Source organism: Nelumbo nucifera, chromosome 5, assembly GCF_055504915.1.
Source record: "Nelumbo nucifera cultivar China Antique chromosome 5, China Antique-T2T, whole genome shotgun sequence".
NCBI classification, from domain to species: Eukaryota; Viridiplantae; Streptophyta; class Magnoliopsida; order Proteales; family Nelumbonaceae; genus Nelumbo; species Nelumbo nucifera.
The window spans coordinates 46,950,139-46,972,645 of record NC_142653.1 but is presented as its reverse complement, the minus strand read 5'-3'; the positions used below and the strand labels follow the sequence as shown (position 1 = coordinate 46,972,645).

General features: G+C 43.3%; 1 protein-coding gene across 1 annotated transcript; it reads left to right on the top strand.

The window, feature by feature from the left end:
* Positions 1–2,456: 2,456 nt before the first annotated feature.
* On the top strand, positions 2,457–22,479 carry LOC104591207 (wall-associated receptor kinase 5-like). The gene is made up of 5 exons (XM_088889041.1): positions 2,457–3,543; positions 3,625–3,786; positions 7,439–8,311; positions 20,258–20,419; positions 20,824–22,479. Exons 1-5 carry the CDS (start codon positions 2,523–2,525, stop codon positions 22,020–22,022), a joined length of 3,417 nt encoding a protein of 1,138 aa, XP_088745167.1. The 5' UTR covers positions 2,457–2,522; the 3' UTR covers positions 22,023–22,479.
* Positions 22,480–22,507: the final 28 nt, after the last annotated feature.

The following is a 22,507-nucleotide window of genomic DNA, read 5'->3' as shown; positions in this document are numbered from 1 at the left end:
ATTAGAACTCGAACTCTACTGGTAAATTGTTTAAAAGTTCACCTTGTACAGCAGGTGTAAAAGTATATTTTTCAGAAAATACTTTATTGATTCAATTCAATAATCCAAATTTTATTTTTAATTTACTAGAATCATAAAGAGAGGTCCATATATAATATTATCATGATTGAACCTTATAATCCCATTTTGCACAAATCAGGATTTGCTCCTGACAGAAGTTTCCTTGTACATCCTACCATGCATTGAAAATATTTCCTCATCAAAAATAACATTAAGTATGGGAGATCTTTCCAATATATTATTAGGATATGATGTGAGATTGGTGTGAGGAGGGCCTTATGATGAAGAGATCCAAATTCATTTTACATGCATAAAGCAGATCAGAAATAAATTTATACACGCCCTTATTCGTAACTCATCCAAACTTAGAATCAAAATATCCACAAGAGAGTTATTTAGAAATTAGAATATGTGAAATTATGAATTATATTTTCTATTAGGCTGTGTTTGGTTTGAAGGAAAAAGTAGGAAAAGGAAAGACAAGGAAACCTTTACAAATTTTGTATAAGTTTTCATATTTTCCCTACTTTTCTCTACTTTTTCCTTCAATAAAACATAGCCTTAATGATTGACATTTCAAGAAAGAAAAATTGAAAGAAATTTTCACAAATATTTAGAACTTAAAGCGACCCTTAATGGGATAGATTATGACTGGATATGAAATCTTTGAACCAAACGAAAATGGCAGCCCCCTCCTAATTTAACATCAATCCACGGGAAGGACTGAATCCATCCTTAGAAATCTTAACTCTACCCTAGGGGTGGACCCATCGAACTATAAAAAGTCATAAAAAATGACTTTGAAATCAGATTACCCTTTACTCAGCCCCTCCCACACGCCAAGTTATAATTGTGACATGAAAACTTATTAATAGATTGACTTTTAATTCTTTATTTTTTTCTATCCTCATTTGTCTTTCTAGTGGACAGAAAGCGAAAGGAAGAGTAGACGAGACAAGGTTTTAGACGTAGATAGAGCAACCACTAGGTGTCTTGTCGCTTTGAAGAGATTATATCAAATGTACGAGACAAAAGCATGCACAGATTTTTCTGTTAGAATCGTCAATTTTAATTTTAACTCTTGTTTGGGTTAGAAGGAAAAGTGTGTGCCACAGCTGCACAGCACACCTTAGATCGATCGATCTCACGGCACATCTTAGCCATACATCTTGTATATATTATACATGCATGCTTGTATTTGTTATATATGTAGAGATGTTTCCAATACAGGGTGGGATGTGATGTTAAGGTCCATGTAAAGTATATTCTGTATTCTGTAAAGAGTAGATTCCAATTCAGAAAACTGTAAGAAAAGTCATTTTTCTTACTTTTTCCTTCAAACAAAACACAGCCATAGCCCTAATGTTCACTTAGAAATATAGATTGTAAATTATTATAATTAATTTCATAAGGTTCCAAAAGCAGCTTATTTTCTTAGATTCCTATCTTTGGCCAATATAGTTGTACCATTTGGGTCAATGAGAATTGGTGATGGTGACCAGTTAGCAATATAATTGTACAAAATATAATATTTACAGAAATTATCTAAAACTCACCATGAGTTTTCAACATTCCTCTTAAACTCGTCACAACTTTTCAAAATACCTAAAACTCATCACAACCTTTTCAGTTTTCAATTAGATTGTTTTCTTTTTTGCATTTTTAGTGTTTTGTTATAATTTCCGTTTCTTTTACATTTTTCTATTTTCTACAATCTATAAATTTTTCTATATATTTTTTTTATTTGCAAGTTGTGTTTTTATATAATTTTATGTATTTTATCTTTGAAAATATTTTTTGAACTTTTTTCCTTTTTTCATGTCTTAATATTAAAATAGTAATATATGTACACCCTTTAATTTATTTTGTATATATTTTATATTTTTCTATAAAGATTAATTAAAAAATGCTAATATATTAACACCCGTTAGTCTGTTTAATGTCAAATCAGTGACATGATGAGTTTTAGACATTTAAAAAAGTTGTGATGAGTTAAAAAGAAATATTGAAAACAATTTACCTATATTAAAATAGAGTTGCCAAGTTGGATTAAGTGTTTCTTGTTTTATTCTTTTCCGTGATTTGTTGTTTTTTCCAATTTGTACATTCATTTATTCATGACATATTGACATCCCGTGGATCAGCAAATCATTCGAACCAGGCGGAGTAACAGTAAAAACGTTACCAACCAGCTTAAAAGGCACAAAATTTTTGAGTCCGGTCTAAGCCAGCACTAATACAATAATATCTTTTCTTTTTCAGTCAAGATAGAAAGGTACTTCCATTTGTCCTATAGCTATAGGGTTGAAAGCTTAGTTTAACGCTAGAGAATTGGAAAATATGTTTAGTTGAATTCATTGACTTTGTGAATTGAAGATGATGGAGAGAGTGATTTAGTTGACATGCTAATTAATTAAATTGTGACCTGACCATAATAAGCGTGGATCAACACTTGTATATATATGTTAATAGTGGAATTCATGGCTCGTTATGATTTCCGGTATAGCAGCGTTCTGTTCTTCCCAGTTCTCACCACACCAGGACCCGTATATCTTATGGCCATGCTTTGGTCCATGTTACTTCACCCAATCCTACTACTGCTGCTGATCATGACGACGGAAGAAGCAAAAGCAGCAGCGTCTTCAAAATTGTCTCTGGCAAAACCCGGCTGCCAGGAGAAATGTGGGAACCTCAGCATCCCATACCCGTTTGGCATCGGCGATGAGCCCAAGTGTTTCCTGAATGAAGATTTTCAGTTTTTCTGCAACACCACTAGTGACCCTCCCCAGCTGATGATGATGCACTCCATTTCGGATGATAAACCGATTTTGGACATATCGCTGCAAGGACAAGTAGCCACCACCATGTGGGCGGCTTCCGAATGTTACGCGGGTGAGGGCAATGACCTGGTAGTGAATACTTCTTCCTGGGAACTTCCAGAACCATACATGCTGTCAGACACCAGAAACAGATTCATAACTGTCGGTTGCGACACCTCTGGAATTTTGGATGGGTACAATGGCGAGGCATTCTACATAGGTTGCAGTTCAGGTTGTCTGAACGATACGAAAGAGACATTGTTACCATGCGACAATGGTCTTGGATGCTGCCAGTCCACCATACCCAAGGGCATCACTGGACTTAATATTTCCACAGAAAGCATTTTCAACTTCTCCTACACATGGAATATCAACAGATGCGGGTATGCCTTTATGTGTGACAAGGATTTGATGGCCTCACAAGTTTCACGCCTTTGGAGCATGGGAAACAATGTGAAATACCTTGAAAATTTTGGGATCCAGACTCCAATAATACTGGATTGGGCAATTCGAAATAAGACTTGCGAGGACGTAGGAGGAATGGAAGATAATATTGTCTGTGGTAACAACACCTATTGCACTAATTCCACAAATGGCCCTGGATATCTTTGCCACTGTTTGCAAGGTTACCAAGGGAATCCTTATCTCCCTGATGGATGCCAAGGTATCAACTATATTAATTCTGCCTAATAATTCTCTTTTTCTTTAACTATTCAGATTCAAATGCTTTATTTTTTATACGTAGTGGTAGACTTGTCAAATGCAAACAAGACATGTGACAAAGGAAGCAGGAATTACGCATGTGGAAATAACACCAACTGCTCTATTTCCAGCCACAACCCCGGATACATTTGCGAATGCAAGCAAGGTTATGATGGGAATCCGTATCTCCCCAATGGATGCCAAGGTATGAATTCTCTTTTGGGTTTTCTTTTTGTCTGTATCTTTCTTTTTGGTGGTTGTAAAGCTATCTCAGCTCCTGTGTTTTGCGGGTATTCTTTTGGGTTGGGTGTTGTAAAGTGGTTCGTTTCCTGGTAGCTTTTATTTGGGCTCAGTTTTTTTCGAATTAATGGAGGTGTTTTATACTTTTATGAGTCCTCTTGTATCTCCTTTTTTTTCTCTATTTTTTTCATTTTACTAAATTTTATTTTATAACTAAAAAAATCTCAATTGGTTCAGATTCTTTTTTTTGATTTCACGACCTACTTTTTTTTTGTATTTTTAACTGTTTCTATCATTAATAACAATAACCCTCTTCAGCATACTTGTTTTTTTTTAATATGATGCAACGACAGTTAGTTTTTAAACATTTTTCATCTTTTTATTTTTCTTGATAATAAAATAATATTTTATTGAGAGAGAGAGAGAGAGGAGACGATACAAAAGGGACCTTGCAACCAGGGACCACTTAAAAATGAGAACAGCCATGAAGCATTACAACCCTATACGAAGGTAGGTCCAAACAAAAACTAGCCCACCACAGCTGATAACTACAACCCACTGGACCAAAGAAACTAAAGCCATCAAAACAAAACAGGAGCCATACTGGAAGGCAAAAGAAACAATTAAGCTGACCTCCGTCTTCCACCTGCCCCGACCCAAAACACTAATTTATTATTTTACTAAATTATTTTTATAATCAACTGTCTAGAAAAATAATTTGGAGTTTATTGATACTTTAAATTAAGATTTTTTCGGCCAATACATCGGATAATTTGTGGTAACTATCAAACCAATTTATTGATTTTTAAGACATCTAATATTATATTAATTGTTATAATTTATTTCTTATATCAAATAGATTCACTACTATCTATCTATATATCTAAAGTAAGATTGTCCAAAGTAACCATGCCTTTCCTTCTTCCAAACCTCCTTCCTAATTTCCATTTTTTTTAAGTTTTATGTTTTAATTCCACATAATTATCCATTAAACCAATAAGGAAATGATATATATAGACTAAATTATCTCTAAAAACAATAGATATAGAAAGATGAATTTGCTTTGCTAATGTCTAGCTAAGTGGAATTTGGTTTTCCTACCAACACTTGATCCAAGGCACTACAGCTGTATATTTGGAACATCTCCCCAGATGATAACAAGTAAACAAGAAAGATGTTCCCCACTGTCCTATGGGTAGGATCGTTGTGGGTAGGAGATCCGAGCTTAGCGAAGTGGCATCACTATCTACTAAACTATCTCAAATTATCTCCAATTTCTTTTTATCCTCTCTCTCACTTTGCCAAGTGATACCACCATCCCCCACTTTATCCTAAGTTATGTCTAATTCCTATTTATCTTTACCCCCACTTTTTATCTATATCTATCTAAACAATGTTTGAATTAACAAATTTCAGAACTATTTAAATATTACAATTAAATTATATAATTTAAATACACCAAAAAATAATCATAACACATCTAATAATATTTATATTATTAATAATTTTATATTTTACAAAACTCACCATGAAATTTTGTAATAAAAATAAAAATTATAATTTTTTTGGTTATTCAATTTAAATGTTATTCAAATTATAGAAATTTAACATTACAAAATAAAATATTATTGAAAATTTTTAGTTACTAGATATCTTAAACAATAAAATATTGAAAATAGAGAAATAATTGTATAAAAAAGTATTTAATAAAATTCAAATAATGGAAACTTTTAAATATTTTACATATTATCTATCTATCTATCTATCTACATATTTATATGTGTGTGTGTAACACAATATTTCAAATAACTAAATTTTAAATATTTAAAATAAAAGTTATATAATAAATTTAAAAAATAATAGATATCATAACATTCAAATTAATAATAACTTAATATTTTAAAAACTGAATAAAAAATTATGTAATAATAGAATAAATTATAATTTTATGTATTATTAAATAAAAATAGTTAATATTTTAAAATGTTAAATGATGATATTATTTAAATAAATAAATAATATTGTAAAGTAATTTAACTTGTACCAATTAATAATTCTAGAAATGAACTTTCAAAAAGTTAATATTTATTAATAAAATTAATATGTATTGTGTTTTTAGTAATTACTTATTTTTGTGATTATATTTTCAATAATTATATATTAATGTACATTTGCCTTTTTATTTATCATAAAATTATTTTCATTACTTATTAGAGATTAAACTATTGATATTAATTTTTGAAATTAAACTTATTATACTATTTTTTATTTTAATTTTTTATAAATTTATTTTGATTAATTATAAGTTTTTATAATTTATTGATTACTATTTATTAGAAATTGAAATATTATTTGACATTACACTATTTATTGAATAATTTAATATATTATTGCATTTATTATATTTTTATTAGTCTTTATTGTATTTTCATAATAGATTTATTCTCAATACTTGTGTATTTTTGCTATAAATTTTCTATAATTAGTGTAGATTAAACTATTATCCTTTATTAGAGATTAGACTATTAATTTAGCAAAAATTAGGAGTGTTCACAAGTTGGTTTGGTTTGATTACAAGCTGTTTGGCCAACCAAATCGAATTGGTCAGGTTAGGGATTTGGTCACCCAAACTAATTAATCACTAGTGAAAATCAACTAATTGGATTGCATAGGATTTGATCGATTTTCAAATTGGTTAATTGGTTTAAAAGATTTAAACTTAAAAATTAAAAAATTACAGTGGTATTATGACAAAAATTAAATTTGGGGAGTATTAATACTTTAAGTTAATATTTTTTTGAATCTAAAATATATAATATTTTCGTTAGGAATAGGCTAGGTAAATTAGTTGATCTATTTATTTTTAATATTATTAAAATCTAGTCTTATATTTTTTTTATTTTACTTTTTTATAATAAATAAATATTCTAATAAAATAAATAGAAACTTGAAATAAATACAAATTTTAATAAAAAGATCATTAATAAGCATTTCATTTTATGACAAGTAAATTCTTATTCTTTTGCAATTGATGACAAATGAGTTCTGATATTTTTTAGTTTCTTTATAATCCTTTTGAAACCCATACCATATCCAATCCTGAGCATCCTCAACTAGGCCCGAGATAGGTTTAGCTAAATGCAATAGCTGTTCAGCAGGTTGTAGAGTCAATGATAATGCTACCCACCAGTTATATTTTATCAATGACGTGTAGCATTACCAATGTCGCTACAGCCGGTCACACAGCTAAAGCATTCAGCTAATCGGCATTCCTGACATTCACCTTTCCGTCAGTAGAGTGCATGGAAGAACGTTAGCGTCCTAAATTCAAGGAACGATAATTTTTTCCAAGGCTCAGTTTGGATTTTGGAAGAAGTACAAATAGCGCAAAACCGTATTTGCAATTTATACAGTACATAATTTGTATTTGTATTCGTTCCAAATGGAGCTAGCCAAAGAGCTAACTGAAATGAATTCATTAGGTTCAGGCTGTTTATAGATAATAGTGTCATCGTACCACCAGTGCTATTGATTTAAACCGGAAGGAAAGAAATTAGAAAAACGCTATGGCTTTGCTCCTATTCTAATACAGCTGATGATGATGACAATGGTTACAGCTTTGCAAAAGTTTCCAGATACAAAATTGGGTTGTCAAAACAAATGTGGAAATATTAGCATTCCATACCCGTTTGGCCTTGTTGGAGATGATCCAACCTGTTACAGAAATGAATTCAAGTTGTTCTGCAACACTGCCACTGACCCTCCGCAACTGATGATGTATGGCCCTGATTATGATGTGTCTTATGATATGATTGTTTTGGAAATATCACTACCACGAGGTGAATTCACTTTCTCCATGTGGGCTGCTGTCTACTGTTATATGGGAAATAATCGAGACTCAGATTCCTACACAACCAGTACCAAAATTCCGAAGGCATACAGGTTCTCCAACTCACGAAACAAATTTACGGCTATTGGTTGTAACACAGAAGGCGTCATGTCTGATTACGATGACAAAAAATTCCATTTCGGCTGCATTTCGTTTTGTTCTAATAATGCTACAGAAGTGACGGGTTCATCCTGTGATGGAATCGGATGCTGCCGAACTGCAATACCAGAAGATCTTGATTCATTTTATCTATCACTTGACAGTTATAGCAATGAATCTACCACAGACTACACTTGGAACATTAGCAAATGCAGCATGGCTTTTCTGTCCGATGAAGGCTGGTTTAACTCAAATGCTTCGTATCTGTGGAATCTAAGAAATAAGGTGGAATACCTTGTAAGCATTGGGTTCAGAACTCCAATAGTACTTGACTGGGCAATTAGAAACGCCAATAGTTGCGAAGATGCACGAAGAGGAGGATTGTCCCATTATGCGTGCGGGAATAACACTGAATGCGCCAACTCTCAAAATGGCCCTGGATATCTTTGCCATTGCAAACAAGGTTTTCGTGGGAATCCTTATCTCTTCGACGGGTGTCAAGGTACGGGTCCGGTAGATTATTTTTCCTTCTTCAAAATTTAAACATATAGAATAAGCCAATTCAACAGATCAAAGTTATATATGAGTCATGAATATATTTAATTAGTTTAAGTGATAAATATGATATTATTTCCATGAGTTTCTAATAAAAGAAACTATAAAATAATTCTTGACCTCCGATGAAAAGACATTCCACAGATGTATCATATTACCAACGCTTGATTGGAAGTTCAGGCTGGCCAAGACCCAACTCAGGCCCAATGTGATTTACTGGGCTGGATTTCAACAATGTAACTTAGGCAAACATTTGACTTAGGCTTGATTCAAACTCAACAGTCAGCATCTTTGGGCTGATCTAGTAATGACCCAAAGAGACCCAAATTGCAGCTTTAGTAGCAATTATATCCATGGAAAATCTCCATCAGACATGCTTTGCTATAGGGGGTTGACGAAATTCATGAGGGTACACATGGAGACCGGATCTGCTCCTCACACGCACATCCTACAATGCATTAGCCACATCTCCCATATTTATTATTTACGGGAGATGTTTTCAATGCACGGTGGATGTGCATGTGAGGAGCAAATCCCGTTCTATACACATGCACCTATGTTTGTTGGGAATTGGGATCTGCTCCTCAAAGAACACTCTTTACACCAATCTCACAGTGTATTTTGATTACACATTGAGATATTCCCAATCTGAGATCTGGACATGTCGTGAGGTCCATATAAGGAGCAATTTGTTTAATTAATTGTTGGATGCATGGTCTCTTTCGGCTAAATGACTCCTATGAATTCATAGCTGAAACAAACTGTTCCAGTCATGTACGAAGATACAATAGGTGATTTCTAGTCAACACAATCGCCAATTGTCATAATTGAAAATATTCTTCATTCAAATTTAAAAATATAACTACAAAATTCATGAGTAATCATAAATCTAAATGCTTCAATGCTGCGTCGTGGTTAAATTTTTTGAATACTTGTTGATGAAGGAAGATTTTGCCCGACCTCGCAAATCACGGCACGTGGCAAAAAAGGCAAGCAGCTAAGCACTCAAGACAGCATACCGAGGGTATAAACGCCAAAGGGAAGGGACCAGCAGGCCCAAGCTCCCTACTTAGAGCTCGAACTTCCTAGCAAGAGGCCCGAGCTCCCTACTTAGAGCTCGTACTCCCTAGCAAGAGGCCCGAGCTCCCTACTTAGTGCCTGAGCTCCCTACTTAGTACCCGAGCTCCCTACCTAGAGTTTGAACTCCCTAGCAAGAGGCCCGAGCTCCCTACTTAGAGCTCGGACTCCCTAGCAAGAGGCCCGAGCTCCCTACTTAGTGCCTGAGCTCCCTACTTAGTGCCCGAGCTCCCTACCTAGAGTACGAACTCCCTAGCAAGAGGCCCGAACTCCCTACTTGGTAATCGGACTCCCTGCGAGGAGCCCGAACTCTCCCTTTTGACCCCGTCACACAAAGCAGAGACCCGAACGGGCCCGTCTTCTGACAGTTCGGGGCCTCCCCTTCTCCGAAATCGAGACTTTGCCTTACGCACCACTCCAGGCACTTCGCTTCCAGAGCATTGAACTGGACGAACCATGTCGTACCTAACACCACACCGAAGGAGTCCGTATCCGGGGGCGTCGCACCTGATTGATTTGGGATCTGACGCTTGACGGCCGCATTTCCAACGGCCACCTGCCACCGTCACCTGTCACCACTGCCTCTAGTTACAGAGACGGCTCCGACAAAAGGAGCAGTGACAGTTCTGCCCCAGCAGAGGTGAGGACGCCTGGACTGGCAGAAGCACAGAAATACACATTCCTGACCTAACAGGAGTCTAGGAGTGAGTGCGCGAGGTGGTTATAAAAGGCGCTCCACCCCCAAAGAGAAGGTATGCAAACTTTGCGCTATCTGGTTTATCTTGCCTTTGAAAGATTTTAACTTAAGCTTCGGAGGCTTTACACCGGGTTCTCCTCGGAGCTTCTTCATCTCCTCCGTTTCAGGTCCCCGCTACTCGATTCAGAGGCAAGGTCATTGACAGCTAAGACCGGCCGGATTGCGCATCATCAATTGGCGCCGTCTGTGGGAATTCGCTTCAAAAAGCCTCCCCTCAAACTCTCATACCCCCTTCTTTCTTCTTCAAAAAATCCAACACTCATGGCCTCTTCCAGCAACGCCGGACACGGCATAGAGACAAACACCACCGGGGAACAGCTTCAAGTTCCCGTGGTGTGCGTTGGACAATTCACCATCCCCCTTTCGGTGGATGGAATCCCCAGTTTGAATGCGCCACAAGCGGTGGCGTTCGTAAACCTTCCTACCACAAGCATCCCCTTCCCTCCCCCTATTGAGACATCCTTTATTGAACCGACTGTCGTCCCCCTGGTAACCAGCCAAAACCGGTTGGACGACCTGATGCAGTGCATGCGGGCAATGCAAGCCCAAATGCAACAGTTCCAGCAACACCAGCTTCACCAGCACCAAGTGCTGCACAACATCTATCAGTATCATTATCAACAGCAGTTCCCCCAACTGCCACTGAACCAATCACTACTTCCACCTCGCCACCCTTCTCCGAGGCCGATCAAGGCCTCCCCGCGGGATGGGCGCCCCCACCAAGGAAAGGCCTCTGGGCCCCAGAACCCCCTTAACAGCCAGGCCTCGTCCCCAGGCCGAAGAGAGAAAAAAGTCATCCTCGCCTCGCAGCTCGCAGGCGGGTCGGGAACCTCGCCGACGAGGTCGGCACCTCGGCGCTCCAAGCCCGAGTTCCCCCTTACGGAAAACCGATTCGGCGCACTGGCAGCAGCAGACTACCAACATTCCGGGCCCATCGAGCTCGGCAACACAGAGGCCAGCAGCGCTAGTACAAGGCCCACTCAACAGCGGAGGCGTCAGCGAAGTCGCCGAACCGCCACCCGTGTCCTGTCAAAGCTCAGAGGCAAAGAAGAGACGAGCTCGGACGAGATAGGAGTTGCCCCGATTCTCTCAGTTCCTTCCCCACCTCTGGACAAGTATGACGGGTCCTTCAACCCCAACGATCACGTTGACGCCTTTCAGTCCCAAATGCACCTCGCCAGAGCCAGCGAATCATCATGTGCGTGGCCTTCACCACCACCCTCTGGGGGGTAACCCGCACTTGGTACAGGAACCTGGCCCCCGGGTCGATAAAGTGCTGGGCTCAGTTCGTGCAGGTCTTCACCGCACACTTTGTCACCAGCAAACGGTGCCCCAGAGCAGAGGAAAGCATCTTCGGAGTAGTCCAAAGGGAAGGAGAATCCATACGGGACTACATCAAGCGATTCAACGAAGCATGCTTGCAGATACCGCGGTTAGACCCCGCGGTGCAGCTCGCGGCGGCAAAAAGAGGGGTAACGCACAAAGAATTCAAATGGCACATGGTAGCTAACCAGCCCGCAACCGTGGCCGAATTCCTCAAGCTCGCGGACAAGTTCATGAGGACAGAGGAAGAAATCAACCAACGAACCGAGGGAAGGTGAGCCCTCTAACCCAGTCGACTGGAAAAACCCGGCCCGAGAGCCGAAGTCGAACCAGTCGTTCCGAGCCCCCATAGCAGTTCGGATGGATTACACGCCACTGAACACAAGGCGGACCGAGATCTTAATGACGATCAAGGACGCCCCATACGTGAAGTGACCACCTCGCCTAAAGGAAAATCCGAACGAAAGAAATAAGAATTTGTATTGTAGTTTCCATAGAGACCATGGTCACAGTACCGAGCAGTGTAATAATCTCCGAGACGAGATAGAGGGGCTCATCCATCGCGGATACTTGAGAAACTTTGTACAGCACAACAATAATAACAATAAGACAGATCGGCCAGGGGAGCATGAAAAGGATGCCCCCGAATCTAGCAGCAGGCCTGCCGAACCGTTGCAGCGATAGCCTCTAGTGGAGAGGCCAGTTCGGGGAACCATCCATGTAATTGTGGGAGGTTCGGTGGTAGCAGGGTGTACCTCGGCGGCAGCCTGGACTTCAGTTCGCGAAGCGGCCCTCGAAGAGCGGAACCCTCCAAAGTGACCAAAGACCGAAGAACCAATCTTCTTCACGGAGGACGACGCGCGAGGAGTCTGCTACTCCCACGATGACGCGCTTGTCATAAAACTAAGGATCAGCGACTTCGAGACGCGTACTCGTAGATTCGGGCAGCTCGGCGGACATCCTCTTTAAATCAGCGTTTGACCAGCTACAGCTACGGAGGAGCGAACTGAAGCCTGCGAACACTCCCCTGGTGGGTTTCAGCGGAGAGGAAGTCAGGCCCCTCGGAAAAATAACAGTACCTGTGGAAGTCGGCACATGGCCTTGTGCGGTCAGACTCAACCATGACTTCCTGGTTGTCGCGACCCCCTCCCCATACAATGCCATAATAGGGCGGCCGATCACGCATATCCTACGGGTGGTGGTCTCCACCTACTATTTGGCCATGAAGTTCCCTACGGACTTCGGTGTGGGGGTAGCGCGGGGCGACCAGCTCGAGTCCCGCAAGTGTTATGTTGCCGCCCTGAAGGGAAAAAACCAAGGCAGCCGGCGACCTCGATCTGGAGTGGCTTGCGGAGCAAGGCGAGGAACGAGCTTCGCCCACAGAAGAAACGGTCGCAATCCCGACTTCGCCTACGGACCCGGCTCGCACACTCCAGATCGGTGCTTCCATCGAAGAACCCCTACGGACCAAACTGGTGAGCTTTTTACTTCAAAATTTAGATATTTTTGCATGGTCCGCGGCCGATATGCTCGGTATTGACCCTGACCTTATAACTCACAAGCTTAACACTGACCCTGTAGTCAAACCCGTTAGACAGAAGAAACGCAACTTAGCCCCAGAACGCTGGAGGGCGGTCAACGAGGAGGTCGAGAAGCTACTCGCAGCAGACTTCATAAGGGAAGTCCATTACCTGAGCTGGGTGGCCAACCCTGTGCAGGTAAAAAAGGCGAACGGCAAGTGGCGCATGTGCGTCGACTACACCGACCTGAACCGAGCTTGCCCGAAAGATTGCTTCCCCCTCCCAAGAATTGACCGCCTAGTGGACGCGACCTCGGGACATGAGTTGCTAAGCTTCCTGGACGCCTACTCAGGCTACAACCAAATCCGGATGGACCAGTCCGATGAGGAAAAAACCAGCTTCATAACCGAGTTCGATCTGTACTGTTACAAGGTCATGCCCTTCGGATTAAAAAATGCCGGGGCAACCTTCCAAAGACTTGTAAATAGGCTGTTTCGGCCCCTGATTGGCACGAAGATAGAGTGTTATGTAGACGACATGGTCGTCAAGACACAATTTTCACAAGAATTAATACAAGACTTAGATTCTGTCTTCCAAATCCTGCGTCAGTTTAGCATGAAATTGAACCCCAACAAATGTGTCTTTGGCGTCACCTCGGGCAAATTCCTAGGCTACATTGTCAATCGGCGCGGTATTGAGGCCAACCCGGACAAGATAAAAGCCATCCTAGATATGAGACCACCTCGGAAAGTAAAAGAAGTTCAGAGGCTAAACGGCCGCATAGCCGCCCTAAGCCGCTTCATGTCCAAGTCAGCAGACCGCTGCCTACCTTTCTTCAAAGCAATGAAAGGCAAAGGGTTCGAGTGGACCAAAGACTGCCAGCTCGCGTTTGACGAGTTAAAAGGTTACCTCGCCAGTGTGCCAACCTTAGCTCGGCCCGAGGAGGGTGAGGTCTTAGAACTATACCTCTCGGCAAGCGACGATGTGTTCAGTTCGGTACTAATAAAGGAAATAGACCGGGTCCAGCGACCCATATATTATGTTAGTAAAATTTTGTAGGGAGCAGAGACAATGTACCTGCAGATAGAAAAGCTAGCCTATGCACTGGTGATAGCAGCTCGGAAACTCCGCCCGTACTTCCAGGCTCACATCGTCATTGTCCTGACCGACAAACCTCTGAGACAAGTTTTACTCAAACCCGAGGTTTCCGGTCGACTGACGAAATGGGCCATCGAACTCAGCGAGTACAATCTCCAGTACAAGCCAAGAACTGCCATTAAGGCCCAAGCCTTGGCAGATTTTATCGCAGAATGCACGTTTAGCCTCGAAGCCCCCGAGCCGGTCGAGGCCGAGATCCCCAATTCGGGTGAGCTCGAAGCTCCCAAGCCGATCGAGTCCGAACCCTGTGAAGTAGCAGCCAGTGTAGCATCCCTCTTGGTTAAACCAAGCGCGAACTGGGATGAGGAGCCCTGGATCCTTCACGTAGATGGCTCCTTGAACTAGCAAGGCAGCGGGGCTGGAATAGTGCTACGCGGCCCGAGCGGAACAAAGTTGGAATACGCACTACACTTTGAGTTTGCGGCATCCAACAACGAGGCGGAGTACGAGGCACTGATAGCCGGGCTGAACCTAGCGCACAAGGTTGGAGCAAAGCACGTAGTTATCTGCAGTGATTCCCAGCTCGTGATCAACCAAGTTACAGGCGAATACGAAGCGCGCGAGCTCACAATGATTGCATACTTGGCAAAGGTAAAGGAGGCTCTGCTCAACTTCCAGTCACACTTCATCGAGCAAATCCCGAGGTCAGAGAACACAGAGGCCGACGCCCTGTCTCGACTAGCCAGCACGAGCCACAACGCCATGAGGACCATGTACGTAGAGGACTTACCTCGGCCCAGCATTCTCGGTGGGGCAGAAGAGGTCGCTCCCGTCACTAGAGCAGAGCCGAGCTGGATCAACCCACTCGCGAGCTTCCTGTTAGACAGAACCCTCCCCGCGGACCGCAACGCAGCCAAGAGGGTGCAGCGCTAGGCAGCCAAATACGTCATGATAGACGAACGGTTGTACCGACAATCCTACACGCTCCCCTACCTGCGATGCTTGCGCCCAACCGAAGCCGAGCTGGTACTCCGCGACACTCATGAAGGCTTGTGCGGCGGACACCTGGGGGCAGAGCCCTCGCCTAAAAAGCACTTCGACAAGGATACTACTGGCCAACGATGAAGACAGAGGCCATCGAGCTCGTCAGAAAATGTGACAAGTGTCAGAAGCATGCCAATATCCACCACCAGCCCGCTGCCGACCTCAAATACCTCACCAGTCCATGGCCCTTCGCCCAATGGGGCATCGACCTTCTGGGACCATTCCCACCAGCGACAGGTGGGAGAAAATTCCTAGTGGTGGCAGTAGATTACTTCACAAAGTGGATAGAAGCTGAACCTCTGGCAATAGTTACAGCCCGAAACATACAGAACTTCTTTTGGAAGAACATAGTATGTCGCTTCGGGCTACCTCGGGTACTGATCTCCGACAATGGCAAACAGTTCGAGGATATCAAGTTCCAAGAATGGTGCCAAAATATGGGAATTCGTCAGAACTTCACGTCGGTCGCACACCCGCAGGCAAACGGTCAGACAGAAGTAATGAACAGAGCCATCCTCCGCGGACTGAAAGCACGACTAGACCGAGCTAAAGGGTTGTGGGCAGACGAGCTACCAAGTGTTCTATGGCCTCACTGAACCACAGAAAAAACCGCCACAGGAGAGACCCCCTTTAACATCACCTACGGCACCGAGGCGGTAATCCCGGAGGAAATCGAAGTACCTACGCTGCGACTAGAAGCATACGATGAACAGACAAACGAAGGCGAGTTACGCACCAACCTCGACCTACTGGACGAGGTGAGAGACCTCGCGCACATCCGAGCTGCGGCCTACCAGCAAAAGGTAGCTCGGTATTATAACGCGCGAGTAAAGAAGAGGAACTTCCGCGTCGCCGACCTGGTTCTCCGTAAGGTCATGGTGCCCGAACCCGGCGTAGGGAAACTTGGACCAAATTGGAAAGAACCCTACAGAGTAAAGAAATCACTCGGGGGGGCATACGAGCTCGAAACCCTAGAGGGAAAACAAGTACCCCGAGCATGGAACATTGTCAACCTAAGGCGATACTACCTATAGACCACCAAGCGAAATGGGTAAAATCACCACCAAAGCCTACGGGCTAGGATGCCGAGCTAACGAAGGAATCTCGACATAAGCAAAGAAAACAGTCTGCACGAGTGCGGTAACCCGGGCAGAAAACAGACCGGACGTATAGTCAGTTTGGCAAATACATTTAGTTCGGAAAATATGCTAAGTTCGGGAGAGAACAACAAGCACTTGAACAAATCATTCCATTCCAAAAGTAGGGTAATACAAAAAAAAAAAAAGTTTTACAAGCCAGGAGCTATTTCATCATCGTCTGAAGGCACTTCGACAAAACCCGAAGGCCCCGCCTCACCCTCGGAGTCTGGCTCGGCGTCAGCAGCATTAGCCATCTCCTGAGTTATGCGTGAAGTGGATATGGCGCTAACATCGAGCTCGGGGTACGTATTCCGGATCATCCACCGGTTTAGCTTAAAACCCCTCCTATATGAATCCTCCATCAGATCGTCAAAACCCGGCGAAGCGATGTACTCTTCGACGGCCTTCTTCTTAGCATCTTCGATACCTTGGGAGAAGATCTGTGTCCTCTCCCTGATGTCCACTTGAAGATACTCGACCTGATGCTGCAGATCTAGCCTCAAATCCGCCATTGCTTCACCACCACTCCCATGGCCTCGGCATCTCTCTAAGACCTCGCCTGCCTAATTTGGGAAAAACGAGCAGTCTCTTCGGCAGCACGTGCAGTCTCTTCAGCAGCATGAGTAGTCTCTCCAGCAGCACGAGTGGCTTCCTCGACCGCACGACGAGCCTCTTCGATAGCTCGCGCCTGCCTCGAGCTCCTCTCCACCTGAGCCGCCAAGGCGTGAATGGAAGAATTTACCTGCCAAAAAAGAGACCGAATGATCAAAAGAACCAACAAAACAAAAGCCAAAGAGCTAAAAAAGGAGAACACTTAGCACCATAGCGTGGGTAACGGCACGGCAGGCCACTTGATGCAGGGGGAGATCAGTCCATGCCGCGACCTCCTCGGGGAAGATGGCCTCTTTACTCTTTTGAAGAGCGTAGGTCGGCGTCAACACGCTCCTGAAATCCCCCGGGGCCCCAGAGCCCGAGGGACCAGCTCGCGTATGAGCAGACCCGGAGTAAGCAAGAGCACCGGAGTATGTAGGAGCCCCTGTGTATGTAGTCTCAGCATAAGGGCCCCCTGCCGGCTACTGCATCGGAGGGACCATCTCGGGCCCCCTGTGCGGATCTTCTGGCTGGTAGCCCGACACCTCGGGCTCCGCATCCTGAGGCACCTCGGCGCGAGTTCGCTTGGCAACCCGCTTTCTCCTCTTCATACCTTGAAACAAATGTCCACCTCGGGTCCCTCGCGAATCCACCACACCTGCGAAAAGAAGTTCGCCATCAGTAAAACAGCAAGAAACACAGCAAGATAAGAGTCTCTAAGTGAAGGACCTACCCGAGCTCAGGCCGGCCGCAATGAGCTTGGCCTCCGTCAGATACTGTTCACACTTCAGCCCAAGCCGCGCCCATTGCCGGAGGCCCTTTGCCGTCTTCTTGTCAAGCGTAACCCCGGAGTCTGGAGTGGCCATTCCCCACCCGGTCTGAAAAGGCCACCCCAGCACACTTCGCACCCCGAAATAGTCCCACTTCCATGCTGGGACCTTGTTGGGGAGCTCGTGTAAAAGCTTAAAACCCGGGCGAGGAGACAGGTAGTAAGCCCGCCTGCGCCCGGGGAGAGGACCCGCTTGCTTCTTGAGCATCAAGATTGAAGAAAAAATCTCCAAGTCCAACGGAAAGCTCTCGTCACAGAAAAGGGAGATTGTCCCCACCAAGTTCCGAATAGAGTTCGGGTGAAGCTGGCCGACTGTTACGCCGAAGTGGTTCAAGACTTCGACTAAGAGGGGGTGGAAAGGCAATCGCAGCCCCGCGGCGAGCTGCTCCCGGAATATTATGATCTCATCAGGACCATGTTCCAAGGAATGCTACCCGAAGGTATGAAATAAGCATACTCATCGGGCAAGTTATAGTAAGTAATGAGGGATTGGAGCCCCTCGGGCGTCATGGTCGAAAGGCCGAACTTGTCTAACATCCGACCCCGGCGAGAGGTGGATCCAAACTACCCGAAGCGCCACGGCCTGTAGGCTCGAACTCTTCCTCGAACTCTACCTCTGGCTCGCTAAGGCTATCGGGGGATGCAACTTGGTTCGTAGAACCTGCATCAGACCCGCTGAAATGACTATCTGAGCCATCCGAGCTAGGCATTGGGAGTAGACCTAGGAAAGTACTCAGCCGGACGAAAGCTGTAGACCAGTGGAGCTCAGACGAACGGAAGACCTTGAGCGCGAACTGAAAAAAACTTGGACGCGAACTGGATGCGAGCTGAAACTCAGACTCGAGCTCGAGAGATACAAAAGCGACAACAAACCGGGGTCCCCCCCCTGCTATTTATGCACACAGTGACCAAAAGACAACGGCTCAGATCAAAGCCAATCTGACGGCCTACGACCGCCCTGACCGCACGCCGCCCGAAACCGGGACGTGATTGGCGCACGTCTTTCTAAAACTAACAGCGACGGCGCGCATCTTTTCGAAATTGACGAAACGTCAGCGCACGTCTCAGAAAAAACGGCAGCGGCACATCTTTTTAAAATTTGAAAAAGAGCCCGCTTTCGCGCCCCCAAGTGGCGCGCCCCCCTTTTTTTTTTGAAATTTCGAAGCAAAGCGCGCACACCGCCACATCTAGCAACATTTAGACAGGCCAACACGCTTCCCGCATAAATGGACGCTCGAAGAAACCCAAGAAACCCTGACAAACGCACCTTGCGCCAGCAGATCCAAGGTTCTAAGTGCAGGACAAATCTACCTGACACCTCGCGAACTCCTCGCGCCAAGGCATGACCTTAGCACGAGGAGTGGGGGGCAATTGATGAAGAAAGATTTGGCCCGACCTCGCAAATCACGGCACGTGGCAAAAAAGGCAAGCAGCTCGGCACTCAAGACAGCATACCGAGGGTACAAACGCCAAAGGGAAGGGACCAGCAGGCCCGAGCTCCCTACTTAGAGCTCGAACTCCCTAGCAAGAGGCCCGAGCTCCCTACTTAGAGCTCGGACTCCCTAGCAAGAGGCCCGAGCTCCCTACTTAGTGCCCGAGCTCCCTACTTAGTACCCGAGCTCCCTACCTAGAGTTCAAACTCCCAAGCAAGAGGCCCGAGCTCCCTACTTAGAGCTCGGACTCCCTAGCAAGAGGCCCGAGCTCCCTACTTAGTGCCCGAGCTCCCTACCTAGAGTTCGAACTCCCTAGCAAGAGGCCCAAACTCCCTACTTGGTGATCGGACTCCCTGCGAGGAGCCCGAACTCTCCCTTTTGACCCCGTCACACAAAGCAGAGACCCGAACGGGCCCATCTTCTGACAGTTCGGGGCCTCCCCTTCTCCGAACTTGAGACTTTGCTTTACGCACCACTCCAGGCACTTCGCTTCCGGAGCATTGAACTGGACGAACCACGCCGTACCTAACACCAAAGGAGTCCGTATCCGGGGGCGGCGCACCTGACTGATTTGGGATCTGACGCTTGACGGCCGCATTTCCAACGGCCACCTGCCACCGTCACCTGTCACCACTGCCTCCAGTTACAGAGACCGCTCCGACAAAAGGAGCAGTGACGGTTCTGCCCCAGTAGAGGCGATGACGCTCGGACTGGCAGAAGCACGGAAATACTCATTCCCGACCTGACAGGAGTCTAGGAGTGAGTGCGCGAGGTGGTTATAAAAGGCGCTCCACCCCCAAAGAGAAGATATGCAAACTTTGCGCTATCTGGTTTATCTTGCCTTTGAAAGATTCTAACTTAAGCTTCGGAGCCTTTACACCGGATTCTCCCCGGAGCTTCTTCATCTCCTCCGTTTCAGATCCCCGCTACTCGATTCAGAAGCAAGGTCATTGACAACTAAGACCGGCCGGATTGCGCATCATCACTTGTTGGTCACTTGTTAACCAGTAATTTACAAAGCATGCATGTATTATGTAGGTTGTAGGCCAAGCTTTGTTTACATTGTTATTATGATTTTACAGATGTGAATGAGTGCGAGGATAAGCCCTGTTCACACTTCTGCGTTAACACAGAAGGATCTTACCACTGCGAATGTCCACACGATAGTTACGGTGATGGGAGAATAAATGGGACTCGTTGTAAGGAGAAGAGAAAAGTCTTCCCAGTAATTACGGTCACGCTAGGTAAGCCTCCTTAATTTATTAATTACCGGTACATGATGTTAGTGTTATATTTTGTATTCATCCGAGAGCTTTAAATCCATGTACTGCATTTTTTCTAAATACAGTTGAAGTCAGCATTTCATTAGAATTAGAAGATTACCCATAGACATCTATTTTACTCATGAATATCTATTTTAAATATTAAAAATAATAATATAAAGAGAAGTTCTTATCTAGATAAGTTTGTTATGTTCCAACACCTAGGATCCACCATAGAAGCGAGATTTGTCATGCATGAGAGAGATGCTGTGTTAGATGATTAATGTTGGGAGGGTGTTGAAACATATTTTGTTAAGAGGTGATCCCAACAACAATTCAACTTTGCTTATGGTATCATGCTATTAATCTCTGAATATGTGATGCAGGTATAGGCTTTGGGATCTTGATTGTACTCATTGGTATTTCTTGGGTATACATCATTATAAGTAAATTAAAATTAATGAAGATGAAGGAGAAGTTCTTTCGACAAAACGGTGGCTTACTTTTGCAACAGCAAATATCTTCACATCATGATGGTTTTGAATTTATAAAAATCTTTACAGCTGAAGAGTTAGAGGTTGCTACCAATAACTATGATATTGATAACATCCTAGGACAAGGTGGATATGGCACTGTTTATAAAGGAATACTATCCAATCATCAAGCCATAGCCATAAAGAAGTCGAAAATAGTGGATGCAAGCCAAATCGAGCAATTTATAAATGAGGTTATTATTCTCTCCAAAATTAATCATAGAAATGTAGTAAAACTTCTGGGGTGTTGTTTAGAAACTGAAGTTCCATTGCTAGTTTATGAATACATCTCCAACGGTACACTTTTTGAACACATCCACAAAACGCATGGAATCTCCTTGCTTTCCTGGGAAGATTGGTTAAGGATTGCAACAGAAACTGCTAGTGCACTTGCTTATCTACACTCTTCAGCTTCAACCCCGATCATTCATAGAGATGTCAAATCTACAAATATACTATTAGATGATAATTATACAGCAAAAGTATCTGACTTTGGAGCTTCAAGGTTGCTTCCCATGGACAAAACTCAAATAACCACATTAGTTCAAGGGACTTTAGGGTATTTGGATCCAGAATATTTTCACACGAGTAAATTGACAGAGAAAAGTGATGTTTATAGTTTTGGAGTGGTTCTTGTGGAGATCCTACTAGGGCAAAAACCCTTTTGTTTTGAAAGATCTGAAGAAGAACGAAATCTAGCTACATATTTCATTTCATTAACGAAAGAGAATCATCTTCTTCAATTGATTGAGAATCGATTTACAACTGAGGACAAGATTGAACAATTTCTTGCAGTTGCAGAGCTTGCAAAAAGTTGTCTTAGTGTGAGAGGGGAAGATAGGCCAAATATGAAAGAAGTAGCAGATGAGCTAGAAAGATTGAGAAGGTTAAATAAACACCCATGGGTTCAACCAAAACTAGAAGAGAGTGTAAGTTTACTATCTGAATCCTCTAGCTTCAATCCTGCATTTTCAAGTAATTACCCTAATGACGTATCAGGGCAGTGTACTTTGGTGAATGATATGATACTATCAATGGATCTCCCTCGATGAGATTGTCTATCCCTTCACAAAGAAAGAAAGAGGAGCAGAATGTATCAGAAGAAGAGGTAGAGGCGGCAGAAGTGGTAAGGCCTTGTAGGTGTAGGTGGATCTCTGGTTGAAGTGTGGTTTTTGCTTGCGTGAAAGCTCGGTGTTGCTGTTTTAGATGTGTCGGAGCAGGTTGGGTTTTGGATTCAGTTTATTATTTTGAGTTTTGTGTGATTGGTGCATGGTTTTTCTTTTCTCTGTCGTTGTCTTTTCGTGTGGATAAGAAACTACTCATGTTCATATTTCAACAAGTATGGCTATGCTAATAGAGTACATGTCCACATGTAATTCCCATTCAGAATTGATTTAGCAGTTTTTGGAGAACAAGTTGAGCATTTCATTTTAGGTTGGGAATTTCTAAATATTATCATCTGGTGTGTATTAAATGTCTTTTAGTACTGTGTGACGTTTCAAATAATTATAGATTATTTTCCAAATAACACTTTGGC

Coding starts and splice junctions, on each gene's coding strand:
- LOC104591207 (XM_088889041.1), top strand. CDS start 2,523: ATGTTAATAGTGGAATTCATGGCTCGTTATGATTTCCGGTATAGCAGC. Junction 3,787..7,438: donor TCTCCCCAATGGATGCCAAG/GTATGAATTCTC, acceptor CAATGGTTACAG/CTTTGCAAAAGTTTCCAGAT. Junction 20,420..20,823: donor AGTAATTACGGTCACGCTAG/GTAAGCCTCCTT, acceptor TATGTGATGCAG/GTATAGGCTTTGGGATCTTG.